Source organism: Ruditapes philippinarum, unplaced genomic scaffold, assembly GCF_026571515.1.
Source record: "Ruditapes philippinarum isolate M1 unplaced genomic scaffold, ASM2657151v2 ctg4994_1_1_1_1, whole genome shotgun sequence".
NCBI lineage: Eukaryota > Metazoa > Mollusca > Bivalvia > Venerida > Veneridae > Ruditapes > Ruditapes philippinarum.
The window spans coordinates 15,308-32,023 of record NW_026864379.1 but is presented as its reverse complement, the minus strand read 5'-3'; the positions used below and the strand labels follow the sequence as shown (position 1 = coordinate 32,023).

Here is a 16,716-nt window from a genome sequence, read left to right as displayed (position 1 = left end):
TTTTTCTTTCTTAAGAAAGTGCAAACATGAGTTTCATAACATTTAAATTGTGGTTTAAAGGCCCATTGTGCCCCAGAAATTCTTTTATTTTTATATCTTTTGGTGCCAATTCTCAGAACCATCTTTTGTTGCTGTAGCTTTTTGGAAAGTAGTACAATTACAGGTACTTAGTATTTTGTATGGAAGTCAAAATACTATTTTGTTTACATTCTATTATTTTCATGACCAAAAAAAATCATAAAATGCTATTTCTGTAGATGATAAGCATCTATATATGTAATTAATAAATTAATAGTTATAAAACTCATCTTTGGTCTTTCTAAAGGAGGAAAAATGTATTTGTTTTTAAGGCATAATGTGCCTTTAAGATGTTAGACATTTCTCACCAGAGATGTAGATAGTTATCTATGTCTGCTGAATGGGAAGATATTCGTCATAAAAGTACCTAAATGTAAACAAAGTAGTATTTTCACTTCCTTAAAATATTCTTAAAAATACTTAACCACTTTAACTGTTCTGATTTCTTTAAAGTAACAGAAGCAAAAGATGGTTCAGGTAATTGTCCAGTGAGCAACTTTTTCGTAATTATAACAGGACAACAAAAATTAAAAGCTTTTGAGAAATAAAGACAAAAGCATTTTTCTGGGCATAATGGGCCTTTAAAAAGGTGACAGTATCCACTCTAAACAACTAACTTTTACACTATTGTACATAGAATATAGAAGAATCTAGACAAGTGTAATATTTTTTACATGTAAGGGAAAAAACCATAAACTTCAAAATAACAAGATTGCATTTGTAAAAAGTGCCATGCCACCGCATAAATACAACACTAAATAGTAATGTAGGAACACATATTTTTTGTTTTTTATACAGATTGCCATAATGCATAGATCACTTTCTTATCTGTTATTATCAAATTAGTACCTTCAGAAATAAAATTTTTAATTTTTTTACTTTAAAATAGATAAATACAGAATCCCTAAAGAAAGCCCAACACGGCAAAATTGAAAATGTTGCAGGCTTGGTTTGATTGAGCCTGTTCATGGACGGTACTGGAAAGTGCAAGTTACCGTCCACGCCCCCTAGCACCGGCTTAAGCAGAATTCAACATTTAAACATGAAATAGTAAAATTTTGAATTTAGAAACATCCGCAGATGTGTTCATACGGCGGTTATCATGGAACCTTCAATGTGACACTTCCGTGCCATTCCATGAAAAGCGGCGTATGGTCCCCAAGTAATAAAAAGCGTGTGCCCTAAACGAGAAAACAATGGGCAGAACTAAATAAAATGGAATTTTGAAAGGGGATCAGAGGTTATGAAGCCTGCATATCACAGATAAGACGTCAAAAGACAAATTTAAAAAGCAGACAACATATCCTAAGGGTGATTCAACATTATTCAAGTAGGAATAATGGAACCACCCAACTAGAAAATGCCGAAAAGTTGAAATTAAAAATACCATAAGCACAACAATAATGTCGTGCTGAACGATCTTCAAGGATCGAAAATATAACATCATTGATTAAATGTACGGGGAGACTTTTTACAGCCGCCACACGGCACAAATAACACGGATGTGATCATAAAATTTGATTAAGACATAGTTACTGAAAATCAATGATCCCCAGGGGCGGGGCCAATTTTGATCCCAGGGCTTTAATTTGAATAATCTTGCTAGAGGTTCACTACACAATGTTTAATGCAAAATGTCTAACCTCTAGCCTTTGTCAATTAGAGAAGATTTTTTTAAAGTTTTTACTATATACATGTAAGGAAAACCTATGACCCCCAGGGCGGGGCTAGTTTTGACACTAGAGGCAAAATTTGAACAACTTTGGTAGAGTACCTATAGATGATATCATTGACCAAATATCAAAGCTCTAAGCCTTGTACCTTCAGACAAGAAGTTTTTTTAATTTTTTACTAGATGTACATAGTGAAAACCAATGACCCCCGGGGCGGGGCCAATTTTGACCCCAGGGCTATAATTTGTACGATCTTGCTAAAAGTTCACTACACAATGTTTCATGCAAAATATCTAACCTCTAGCCTTTGTGAATTTAGAGAAGATGATTTTTTTAAGTTTTTAAGTTTTACTTATTTAACCTTTTGTAACCATGACAACTGTTAGAATTTCACTTGGCGGGGATTCATTTTATTTACACTGTCTCGTTTATAGGAACATGGTGGGGCTAAGAGCGAGGTTTGGTGCACCATTAACCGGTTTAAACTCCCCAGCAGTCATTATTATGCTGCTGACCGTTCCAAGGCGGCGCCCCACTGTGTTCCTCAGATGTATGTCTATGTTGTTTCATACTGTTTTGGTGACACTTTTGCTTGTGTCCCTTGTTGTTTTCTCGTCTACGGTAAGTATCTTCCCATTGCCTCTAGTTTTTATTTCTTTGATTAACGCCCCCCCCCCCCCCTTCCCCGGTCTCCTGTCCCCTTCCCCTTTGTGGGCCTATTATCATTTCTTTGAATTCCTAATCAGTTACAAATTATTTATCATTTATTGATTAACGTGTCGTTGCCCTGTCCTTTTTATGTTTGGGGTCCACCTGGGCTCCTTGCCATTGGTTCTTGTTGCTGGGTCATATGGGGCGTTCATTGAACGCCGCCTTTCCTTGTTGATCTTGTTTTTCATATTTTTTACTATATACATATAAGGAAAACCTACATATAAGGAAAACCCACCCCCGGGGTGGGGCTGATTTTGACACTAGAGGCAAAATTTGAACAACTTTGGTAGAGTACCTATAGATAATAACACATAACAAATATCAAACCTCTAAGCCTAGTACCTTCATTTTAAGTTTTTACTATATGTACATATAGTGAAAACCAATGACCCCTGGGGCGGGGCTGATTTTGACCCCAGGGCTATAATTTGAACAATCTTGGTAGAGGTCTACCAGACAATGCCTTATGCAAAATATCTAAGCTCTAGGCCTTTTGGGTCTTTACAAGAAGATGTTTTTAATTTATTCTTATAATTCCTTTTGGTTGCCATGGCAACCAGATTTCTGCATGGAATGAAATTCTTTGAACAACTTCAGAGGCCCTTCACCCAAGGATCAACCCTGCCAAGTTTGGTTGAAATTGGACTAGTGGTTTTTCACAAGAAGATTATTTAAGTTCACTATATAATCTATATAACACACACACACACAAACAAACACACACACACACAGGTGAATCGCTATATGCCACCGCATCGCAGATGCTGCGGTGGCATAAAAAGAATTCTCCAATTTTCATCCAATATTGTTATATATCTGATTGTCATTTATTATAATCTATATTCCAATGCTACTTATTATGACAAATGTATTATGATTATTGCTACAGTACAGGAACCATTATAATTTACCAAACCATATTACACAAAATCTTCTGCTTTAAAACTGTCTGTAGATGAGCCAAAATATTTCATCGAAATTGAACTTTAGAAAAACATACTCAGATTACAAGAAAAGTAAAAGATTCAAGTAATAATTTACATGATATGTGTGATTAATGGCTGATTTTGCGGTATCTATATCCATATTTCTTATGCATTGCATGACTTACTCAGTTAGGGCTATATTTGTATATTTTGGATTGGTTTTGGAAATATTTGTGGATTGTAAGTGTCGTTTGCACTTTTTAAAATTACTTTCCTAGTTCACTTTACAATATTTTCCTTTTAAATATAATTTAAAAAAATATAATGAAAACAATTATGAAAATTAGCATGAATCTGGAGGCATGCTACTTTAAAGTGACATTATGCCCATCCAAGTGAGTGAACGGGTGGATCATATATCAAAATAAGTTTTCATTTTGCCATAATTCCTTTTAATTTAATAATTAAATTCAAATAAACAATAAATAATGTACAGATCCAAATGAAATTTCTGTAAATATCCATTAGAATTTACCTATAACGCTTAGTTTATAAAAAGAGTGGGGCAGACTTTTTATATTTTAGGCAGATTTATAATTTCATCCTAAACATTTTCCAATCAAACACCATCTTTTGAAATATAAAGTCAATTCAGCTCAACTTGACTATGAAAATATGAGCATAATGTCACTTTAAGTGTAAAATATTTCAATGAACAACAGTCTCCCACAGTCTGTCAATAGTGACAGCAGAAGTACAATAAACTGACCACAGTTCCTTGACATTGTTAACAATAAATGAATTATCTATAAGTGGTCAATAAACTCAACAACATTTCCTTGGGTCTTTATTTCCTTATAATTATACTGTACCAGATAAATTACGTTCTTTTATCTATAAAAAGAAGGAAGTGGGAGGTGTGTGACCTTACAAACAAATGTTTGCTGTCAGAGAAACGAAAACAAGTACCTCAGTCTTTATTTATATTCACATAAAACAGACAATACATACCAAACAAGAGAACCCCCAGGGACTGGCATAGCTCAATAAAGAAACAAGAGCTGTCACCAAAGTGACCAATGCCCCCAAAAAGGTTTCTTAAGCATGCAGGTATTATGAAAAGAAAAGAGAATGAAAAGTAACTAATTGCTGAATATTGTTCTTTGTATTATTGTACCTGTAATCTCTAATTGTGATAGCATGAACCTTCAAAATATAAGTGTGACCTTGACCTTTGAAGAAGTGACGTGGTTCCTGGACATGACAAAATGTTGTTATGAGATAGACATTTGTGCCAAATTATTTCAAAATCCCTCCATCCATGACAAAGTTACAGTCTGGACATGATGATTGTGTAAGTGGGGACAGATGGAAATGAGCCTTAGCCGCGACACATTGTCTTGATGTGGTAGACATTTGTGCCAAGTTATTTTAAAATCCTTCCATGCATGACAAAGTTACAGTCTGGACATGAATGTGTATCTTCAAACTCTTCTCGAGAGAATGAGTACCTTCTAACTAAGTGTGACCTTAACCTTGAAGGTAGGGACATGGGTCTTTGTTGCAACATGTCGTCTTGATGTGGTAGACATTTATGCCTAGTTATTTTAAAATCCTTCGATGCTATAAAAGCTAATTAAGCCTACTTAAACTTAGTGAACCTTTAGGGTGGGGTCATTTTTGGACAACGGAGACACTGCCATCACAAAAGCTCACCTCTGAGCATTTTGCTCAGGTGAGCTAACAAAAACTGGCACAAACCACACACCAAACTACACTCATTTTTATCTCTGGAGGTTTCAAAGAATTCTAGCCAATGGTTACTTAGAAAATGAATGACAGACAAAAAGGCATAAAAGGGCCATAACTCCAATTATGAAAGTGCCTATAAAGTTTTGGTGAATTTCAAATATCGCTGAGAAATAGCCTTAAGAAAACATTTAACTTCTAACTTCATAAATTATGATGAAATAGTTTGTTAACCAGTCTATCTATTACACTAGCCATCATTCTTAGAGTGACCTGTCATATATGACATCTACTTATTTGAACTATTTCATGATTCTGGAATATTACACAAATTGAATATACGAGAATAAATGATCTGCTAGATTGGAAATTATCTTACTCTTGTTTTTCACATAATCTGACTGAGTCAATTTGTAACAATTTAAGCAGACAATTCATTAATAACCATAAGAAAACATTGATACATTCTTCATTATAAATTCTACAACAAGTTTTATCAGTGTTGTTTTTGATTCCTGAGTTTGACCTTCCATTTGTCAAAGCTTAAAATATCTCTTCCAATGTTAACAAAGCATGAAAATGAAAGAGAAACAAGCTAAAAGTATGTAAAAGTACGTACAAATCAATACACTTACAATAAAGTTTTTTTTGTCCAATTATAAGTTGTTGTATGAACCTAGACACTTTTTAAACATACTGTTGCCATGGAAATTTCCAACATTTCACGAAGTTTCTACAGGATTTCATGATAATAATTATCTCAGTAAAATCTATTCTTCATTTATTCAATACAAGTTTTCAACATTTTGATTTAGTAAGGAATGGATAGATATTCATCAGCATTGACATTCTTAATTTAAGACTTACATCTTAAATTGGTTTTCACTCAATGTATTTTCAATTTTCAGGAAATAGTCAAGCAGAAATGTACATGTACATTGTATAAAAAAAAGATAATCTATAATATTTAATCAAGATGATTTTAAAATTACACAATAAATGAGACTATAGGAAAGTCAATTTTAAAGTTTTAGTCAAGTCAGACCATAGATGCAGATGGAAGAACAGTTAGATGAATGGAACTTGATTTTACGCTGAGTGGACAGAACCACAAAAGTAGTTCTCCTTTCCATCAGATAGGTTTAAGTCACATTACAATTGTTAAAAAAGTCATATACATCAAGTTTCCAGCTGCCTTCAGGTACACATTCTGTTATGATTTTAGACATAAAAGATATCTGGGTATAAGCACAATGCTTCCACAAGTCAGGTAGATAGTTTGTTTTAGACGAAACAAGCACATTATAACCTCTGTTGTAATATTGATACAGCTCACTTGATTAAAGCTTCTTAGTATATTCTGTACCTCAGAATAAAGATAATTTCCACAATATTAAATATTTTCTCTAATTTTGGGTAAATTTATAGAGGAAACATTTCTACCTTATAGAGATACTCAACTGCTGATTATAACTGGAGTATAAATCAAATGTTGTATTTTGTTCACTGAAAAATGTGTTTGTATTTTGTATAGTCTTAACCTCGACACTGCAGTAATTTAGACTGTATTCGTGTTACAAAATCATCATTTTATGTGATGTAATGCAAAGATAATGAAAGAAAGGCTGATGTCTGACCATGAATGTTCAAACTATTATGTGTCTTGTCTCAGTATAAATCAACTTAGCATATGAATCTCATTACGGTAATCCTGCCAGTCTTCGGAGGAAATTATCTAGATGTTTTTTACACAAGAGACGAATCAATTTGCTGAGACAACGGGAAGTCCAAAACTTAGTTATTTTGTTGAAATTAACTAGGAACATTACGTCTCCTGTACGTCAATAAAGTCTAATAAAACCACCTCCAATCAGCCTAATAAAACAACCCCTGAATAGTAGATTACAGTATAAAACTTCAAAATGCAGACAATAAAATAAATCTAAATACAGCACAATATACAATAAGATGACATATGACATATAATAGAAGAAGAAAACACCCACACTGGTGTATACAAATAGTTAGTACATCTGTCATATAGACATTTGTATTTCTATATTTCTGAAATACTAAACAAGGTTTCACTGTCCTCAATATACGTTTCCAACCTTAGGAAAGAAAAATACATTACTGTTAATAAATAAAAACAAAGTAAAAATACTATAATGACTAGTATAAAACAGCAATATAACATCAAACACTGGACAAAGGCGACATTTTTGTCTGTACATTCAGACTATATTAATTTTATTTCTCTGTTATACAGTCATTATAAATCTTGGCCAACAAACAAATAGGATAGTCTCAAATATATAGAAGATATTAACCCCATATCTAATATTTAATCAAATTTTTAATTTCTGGGAAAAAATCAAACTGTTATTTGACCTTTTAAAATATCTTACATTAATTTCCTACCAATCAAAACTAATATGTAGTTTATTGTATTATGAAAATAAATATTAAAGGTAAATTTCCTTTTTTATAAGGTGGGGTGGGTGTGGGTGGGAGAGCTGGATCTAAAGTCACACCAGCACAGTTTTGGTGGCAACATACCACTAGCTTCTTGATAGGGAAAGACTCCATATGATCTTCTATACATTCTTCCAGACACAATTACCTACTGGACAGTTTCTCCACATGAACGATCTTAAGTCCCTCATGTAATTTAAACCCATAGTGGTTTGAAGTCAACCATCTCAACAATAAGTGGCCAGAGAGAATGTAATAGGTTTTTTGACAATTAAGGTTGAAGATTTAACAAATAACACATATACATAGAATGTAACATATTCACATAGATGTAACATATACACATAGATGTAACATATACACATATGTATACACATAGTAACATATACAACATAGATGTAACATATACACATAGATGTAACATATACACATATATGTAACACATACAGCATAGATATAACATATACCACATAGATGTAACATATACCACATAGATGTAACATATACCACATAGATGTAACATATACACATAGATGTAACATATACACATATATGTAACACATACAGCATAGATATAACATATACCACATAGATATAACATATACCACATAGATATAACATATACCACATAGATGTAACATATACCACATAGATGTAACATATACCACATAGATGTAACATATACCACATAGATGTAACATATACCACATAGATGTAACATATACCACATAGATGTAACATATACCACATAGATGTAACATATACCACATAGATGTAACATATACCACATAGATGTAACATATACCACATAGATGTAACATATACAACATTGATGTAACATATACAACATAGATGTAACATATACCACATAGATGTAACATATACAACATATATGTAACATATACAAACACATATAGATATTATATGGATATCTGTGACAAATACAGTGGAGAATGAATTGCTAATGGATGTCATAACAATGGATATTTATATGGTAACCTTAATGTTGCCTTCATAATCCTTCTAATGGCATGAATAGTATGAGAGAGAGATTTATTGTTACCTAAAACACCATGTTCACCTTAGTGTAGAAAGGTAGACAGGTAATAACGGGTATAACACAATACATGTACATTCTTTCTGGCTCAACATTTCTACAAACAACAATGATCTGTTGTAACAATGAGTTGAAGCGTTTAATGGATTTTTTTTTCACACCAGTGTTTATTCCAACTAAGTTCCTCCCTATTTAAAATTAAATCAAACTAAAATTAATTCAAAGCATTAAAATTCTTTTTACAGCGCTTAAAATTTCTGCAAGAATGCTTTGCTGATCTCAGATAAATTAAACTTGGGACTGAATGTTATACTAGGTAATAGTTAAGCTTATTCAATCATGTTAAATTCACTATCAATATACAACAGACAATCCCTACTTGTAATAATTCTCTATTACATTTCCACTACATCTTTACCATTAAATTTCTACTTGAGAAATGTTTAATGTTCCTAAGCTTTCCTCTTTTACAATAGATAGCTACACATTTCATTTATTATTCTGGCTTCATCTCTAATGTTTCTACCGTATCATACATATCTGTCAACACTTGTAAATCTTAGCAGCATTTTTCAGTTTTCCTTTACTTTGGAACAGCAATATCAATTTTGTTATTTGGAATGCTTGTTGACAAAACCATGCTGTCGTCATACATCACATTTATCTTACTTCATATGATTATTTGTTTGAAGTATTATTTATATTTTTGTTTTCCTTTTTGTTCTTTATTTTGTTACGTTTTGTGTTGAGTCAGACATAATATCTTATAGAGAAAACTCTCAGATGCCAATTAAAGTATTATTTCAAGATCTCAAAACCATCAACCTTCAGTAAGCTGGCTCCTTAAGTTTCATAACATGAAAACATTTTATTCCTCACTCCAACAAATATAAATATACATATATTTCTGGAATGTTACATAGGATTCATTTATAATAGAATGTCAAGTGAGTAATTTGTGTCATTAAGAAGATTTATCATTTAACTACCATAATAAAATGTTAAGTTTAGAGAGTACATACTCCACATTTCTCATGTAAATAATCTCTAATCCTGATGTATGATACCAGTGCTGTTTTCTTTTTGTTGTCCATGATCAATGTAGCCAAACGACACATCAGTAGCTAAAAATAGAAATTCATTATATCTTTACAAGAAAAATGGTTTCCTGCGGGCACATTTTTAATAATATAAAGATATTTCATTTAACTATTTTCAACATTGTTTGGGGGGGGGGGGGGGGGATAAATTAAACGTTTGTATCAGGAATATAGTCCTGCGGGGCACATTTTTAATAATATAAAGATATTTCATTTAACTATTTTCAACATTGTTTGGGGGGGATAAATAAACGTTTGTATCAGGAATATAGTTGACAATAATCGATCAATATAGAAGAAGGTCTTTGGAAACTGGTGACCGTTGATGACCGAAGAAGGTCGAACATAAAACAATTATTTCTTTTTAAGAAAATGATTTAATAGACATACCATTTTATGAATAATTCCGAGCAAAAAAAAAGTAAACACACAAGTTTACGCAGAAAATTTCTCTATTTATTATGACAGATGCCACTACGAATATTTTAATTTTGTAGATTTTCAGTATAAACAATTTATTGTTTGTAAAATTTGAGATACATATTAAAGAAACATTGATAAATTTCAAACACATCATTCAAGTTTTTTCACCTTTAAGGGTAAAATAATTATAGAAAATTAGAAATATCACGTAATCGTTTTTTGTTCTTAATTAGATGTAATTCTGACTAATTCCCTAGAGGTAAATCCGTATCGTACCGGCAAACGGTATTTAGCCAGGTTTTCGAAAAGGTCAATTAACCAATCATATACGGTTTACAGATCACATGCTCCAATCCATGTGTACCGAAACCAGGGTCACATGCTCCTCCATGCCTCAAAACTTAAACGGCCGTACCAATACCCCTGCAGTTCTCAGACCGCAGGGAATAATATAACAAACCTAATGTATAAATTAACAAGAGGGCCATGATGGCCCTGAGGTCGCTCACCTGTATATAGCCCCCCCCCCCCCCCCCCGGCCAATTTTTACCCAAGGGCTCTTCTTTGTTTATTTGAACAGACTTGGTAGACACCCATAAGAAGATGTATTCATGCTAAACATCTAAGTTCTAGCTCATTGGGTTTTTTTAAAAAGAAGATTTTTTTAAGTTATTACTATACACATATAGTTAAAAAACAATGACACCCCTGGGGCAGGGCCAGTTTTGACCCCCGGGCCTTTAAAATTTGTAGATATTTACTTATAGATGTTTTCATGCTTAATATCTAAACTAAAACGCTATTTGGGTTTTTTTCAAAGAAGATTTTTAAGTTTGCTATACACATATAAGGAAAATCAATGACCCCGGGGCGGGGCCAGTTTTGACCCCAGGGCTTTTATTTTGAACATACTTGGTAGACACCCATTAGAACATGTTTTCATGCTAAATATCTTAGCTCTAGCTCTTTGGGTTCTTTAAAAAGAAGATTTTTTAAGTTTTTACTATATGCATATAGGGAAAATCATCAATGACCCCCTGGTGTGGGGCCAATTTTGACCCAAGGGCTTTTATTTGAACAAACTTGGTAGACATTCACAAGAAGATGTTTCATGCTAAATATATAAGCTCTAGCTCTTACGGTTTCTTTTAAAAGAAGATTTTTTAAGTTTTTTACTATATGCATATAGGGAAAAAATCAATTGACCCCCCAGGGCGGGGCCAATTTTGACCCCAGGGCTTTTATTTGAACAAACTTCGGTAGACACTCACTAGAAGATGTTTTTTTCATGCCCAAATATCTTAGCTCTAGCTCTTTGGGTTCTTTAAAAAGAAGATTTTTTAAGTTTTTTTACTATATGCAATATAGGGAAAATCAATGACCCCCTGGGGCGGGGCCAATTTTGACCCTAGGGCTTTTTATTTGAACAAACACTTGGTAGACATTCACTAGAAGATGTTTTCATGCCAAATATCTAAGCTCTAGCTCTTACAGTTGTTTAAAAGAAGATTTTTTTAAGTTTTTTTACTATATGCTATATAGGGAAAATCAATGACCCCCCTGGGCGGGGCCAATTTTGACCCCAGGGCTTTTTTATTTGAAAAAACTTGGTAGACACTCTTTAGAAGATGTTTTCATGCCAATATATCTAAGCTCTAGCTCTTTTACAGTTCTTTAAAAGAAGATATTTAAAGATTTTTCTTTCGGTTGCCATGGCAACCAGAGTTCTGCATGGAATTAAATTCTTTGAACAATTTTTAAAGGTGACCACCAAAGGAACATTCCTGTGAAGTTTGGATGAAATTGGCTCAGTGGTTTATGAGGAGATGTCATTTAAAGCAAAAGCTTACGGACGGACGCCGGACGAAAAGCGATCACAAAAGCTCACCCTGTCACTTTGTGACTGGTGAGCTAAAAATGACATATGCTGGAATAAAATTGTAACAAATTGTAACAAATACTCTTTTTTTCTCTTCCAAGAAAGAGATAGCAATAAGTCTATATATAAGCTCAGACAGGATTAAAATAATGTTAATAAGAAAATGTTATGGCTACAAATTTTCATAGTTTACAATCATCCTTAAGAAGACAATGATAGCGCTACAAAGATCACTCACTTAAGATCCATTGCTAAAAATTTCATCAATGCAGTAGATAATTATACCACATTTGGGTATGTCACTTGTCTGACAATCTGGTCAACATTAAAGGTGCAAACAGTAAAAGTTTGGTCAGAATGTACAAACATCATGCTGAGTGGTTGTTTACATACTGGTGGAAAAGTTTGTGTTCAGTCCCCCATAATTTATTATAACAACATAATTATACTTACCACAGAATCCTCTTTTAAAGACCAGACAACTCTCAGCTTACAACGATCTCTGTATATATCCTTGTCTTTCGCATCTCCCTTCTCATACGGCTCTAAAATATATCATATAATACATGGACACAAATTGTACGGTATAAAGCTCTAAAATATATCATATAAAACATGGACATAAATCATATGGTATAAAGCTCTAAAATATATCATGTAACACGTGGGCAAAAATCATACAGCATAATGATCTAAAATATATTTTATAACACATAGGCATAAATCATATGGTATAAAACTCTAAATAATATCATATAACACATGGGCATTAATCATTTGGTTTAAAGCTCTAAATAATAATTATATTACACATGGGCATAAATCATATGACATAAAGCTCTATAATATATCATATAACACATGGACATAAATCATATTGTATAAAGCTCTATAATATATCATATAACACTGACACATAAATCATTTGGTATAAAGCTCTTAAATATATAACATATGGGCATAAATTATACGGTATTAATTCTTTACAGAATAAAACATCATATGTAGTATTCAGATAAATTGTATACCATATTACAATAAATATAGCTCACCATGTGTAATATCTAGATATTACATATAACCCACCATTTGTAGTGTTCAGATAAATCACATATCACATAAAAAAATACACATCATGTGCTAGGATCACATATATTATACATGTATATCAAATTAAAATATAACATATACATGTATAATGTGTAGCATTCAGTTAAATTATATAACATACAACATATCTTGGACCACACCATGATTTGAGGCTATCACCCTCAATATTCTTACAATTCAGATGTTCTTCTAACTGAGTTTGCATAAATAATTAGGGGACCTTATATGATATATAGAAATCCCCCAAGATACTGTACTAATAATCAAGTGAAGTGTCTAGATAAATTATATATTTCATTTGATGTATTCAGATAAATTACTTATCACATAAAATACAACACATTTTCTATAAAACAAAAGGACCTCTGCAATTTTAATTGGTTGGCATCCAAATTATAATATTTATATATAATATCAAAGTTCTACTAACTTTTGCATGTAAAATAAAAGTTATAGATTTACTTAGCAAGAAAATGGAGGACATTCATAATGTTTTAGTCTTTTTATTAACATTAGAATTTTACCAAGTTTGGTAATAAAGCAAGCCATTAATCGCCAGAAATATGTCCATTGAATAAAAATGCTCCAATTGTTGTGCCACAAAACATCTATATAAACTATTTTGCAAATAAACAAAGCAGTTACACTACAAGTTACAAGTGGCACAAGCCCAAAATTTTCAATCTTAAATCTACAATATACTTTCAATTAAAATACTTAGGTGTGTAAGTTCACGTGCTGAAAACAATTGATAGAAAGTTCCATGGCTCTAGCTGTTATACTCTTACATTCACATATGACACAGATATAAAAAATGCTATTTTTGCTTAATCATGGGCCATAACTCTGCTGATCATCAAGATATTTATCATCAAAATATTTAGCTGTGTAAGTTCCCACATGCTGACAACTATTCTTAGCAAGTTTCAATCATAGTCTTTGGAGCTATACTGATTGAATTTCATACAACACAAACTTGTCTACGGATGGACAGAATAAAGGCAGATGAGTATGATTGGAATGGCAGATAAGGGCAAATCTTTATCCTCCAATAAATTGTTGAAAATAAATGATGCACACTACACAACATGAGACAGAGTGTAATTACACTAGCTTACAATGTGAATAATGTGCTCAGTGCTCAGGTGAGCTATAAACAATCACACAGGCACCATAGTTAAAGCGAAAAATAACTTACTTTTCTTTTTCTTCACTTTTTCTTGTATTTTTATACATCTCTTTTTCATAATTTTACCCTCCATTCTGCTGATTATTTCTGAAAATAAGTATAATTACATACATGTGTAATTCTATTCTAATTATCAAGCTATACAAAATAAAGTAACAGTATCTACATGTAGCAGTGAATACAATACTACACTTCATCATGATGTATCAATGAAGATTTACATAAATACACATGAGCCCTTGACCTGAATTTCTGAAATAGACTTGTCAAGATTCCATTCTAGACCAGTTTATTATCAAACATCGCTTATTTTCCAAACTCCATCAGGATCACACTATTGTTTCTTTGAACAAGAAACTTTATACTGAGAAATATCTCAGTACTGGTTTGTTCCAGGTATAGATTTGAGAGTGTGTCTATAAGCTTTTAGCTTCCTACTATATCAAATAAAATAAATTCTGTATAAACCAATGGACATTATAACATATAATTTATAAATATTTATCAATCATATAGTCAATGTTTTAATAGTTAAAAATCATTATTATGATATCAAATGATTCCTTTACCGATTCTTACAGTCTAGTGTTTGTGATGGAATAAGATGTTGTTAAAATCAGCACCAACAGACAGTGGAATAGGTATGTTTATATTACCAGTGTACATGAAGTATTGTTAACAATGAAGACCATTTACCAAATTACCATGCACAAGTCAAGATTTCAAAACTTTTGAAATTGCTGTTTCAACTATTTACATACTCATTTGTGTTATAAACAATACCAGGTTCAGTTACAACAATAAGTAACAAATTAACAAAGGTTGGTGGACATACTATGAGTTTTGGTGAATTCTGTATGTACCCTTCTCAGGATGCCTTTGCCCCCTTTATTTCCAGACACTTCTCTTGTAATCTTTTTCACAACTGAAGGTTTTTCTACAATGTAAACAAAAATAGGTTAAAAGGCAATGGCTGCTCCCTTACCTACATATTTGTCCATATACTTCAATGCACAATGGTCAATTAATAAAGGCATGAAGAAAAAATAAATATAAATTCTATTTGACCTTGACCTTGACCCATATGGCCCTTAAACTTTAGAGGACCAAAGAAGGTATCCATCTATGGCATAGGATGGACTTCAGTAAATAAATAAACATCACTTAAATAATCAACAGGTTTCTAATTACTATAATTAGCAAATAAGATATCTGAACAGTATGATTTATACATGCAACAAATGCCTTTTACATTAGCTGTCAAAACATAAGACTATCAAAGGAACAATTAAGTATATTATGTGAAAATTTGAGAACAATAAATTTAGGTCATTACACATTGTTTCTGACTCTGAGCCACTTATTTAAATACACAATAATGATTTATTTGCAAAAGGTGAAATATAAAATGTTGTAAAAAAAATCCTTAAGTAATTTGACAGATTTTTGAAAGTTTAGAATTTATGGTAAGTTTTACTCATATCATGTTCCAGGTAAACAGACTATAATAAATTCAAATGTTTTTAATTTATTTTTAAACATGGTATTTGTATAATGATGGATATAAACATGTTTACTTTTAAACCATTTTAACTCAAACAGAATATATTATCTACAAAGAGATCATCTTATATCTTCAACAAAATGAAATAACACAAAGAAAATAAAAGCATGTACATAATTATAGCAATATGAAACATTTGAAAACACTTTTTGGGTACCTCGAGTCATATGTGACTTTTTTGGGCCAGTCCCATTGAAAGCCACAAAAGTTTGACTTTACTCTATACAAAATGAACATTCTAACTCATCATGAACATAATTATTACAAATTCAAAGGTGAGAAATTAGCCCCAAATAAACTTACTAGGATCATCAGGTCTTTCCTTGCCTTTCTGTCGATTCTTATTAAAGAAGTCCACAACTTCCCTTTTACTTTCTAGGTCCAGTCCTGAAATGTCAATTATTCACACATGGAAATGAAAACATAATATCAATAACCTCTTACCTTCAATGGGTAGTAAGAATAAGTAACTATTATGAAAGATACAAAGAAACTGTTTATGTAATGGTTAGAAAGTAAAGGAAAGAATTATCTTCCAAAAATTATAAGTTTACAAATATTTTAACAATCATAGTCATTCTAGTGCAAAATGATACAAAACAAGATGAATGTGACATTGACCTTTGACCCCTGCACCCAAAATCAATTGTGCTCATCTAATGGTCAAGACCAATGCACATGTAAAGTTTGAGGGTAAAGGGCCCATGGGTGGTTAAGTTAATGGTCAGAAACCATTTTGATATAAAAGGTCCAAGGTGAATGTGACCTTGTTCTTTGAC

The 16,716-nt window shown here is 32.1% G+C and overlaps 1 protein-coding gene across 1 annotated transcript in view; it reads right to left on the bottom strand.

The window, feature by feature from the left end:
* The window catches only part of LOC132725384 (general transcription factor 3C polypeptide 1-like), a 77,067-nt gene that overhangs the window by 46,113 nt on the left and 14,238 nt on the right, over window positions 1-16,716 (bottom strand). The window contains exons 8-12 of the mRNA XM_060710487.1: window positions 16,241-16,324; window positions 15,209-15,310; window positions 14,383-14,460; window positions 12,528-12,619; window positions 9,695-9,796 (exon numbers count right to left, since the gene is read on the bottom strand). Coding sequence (XP_060566470.1) covers window positions 9,695-9,796; window positions 12,528-12,619; window positions 14,383-14,460; window positions 15,209-15,310; window positions 16,241-16,324 — 458 coding nt within the window. The remainder of the gene's footprint in view (window positions 1-9,694; window positions 9,797-12,527; window positions 12,620-14,382; window positions 14,461-15,208; window positions 15,311-16,240; window positions 16,325-16,716) is intronic.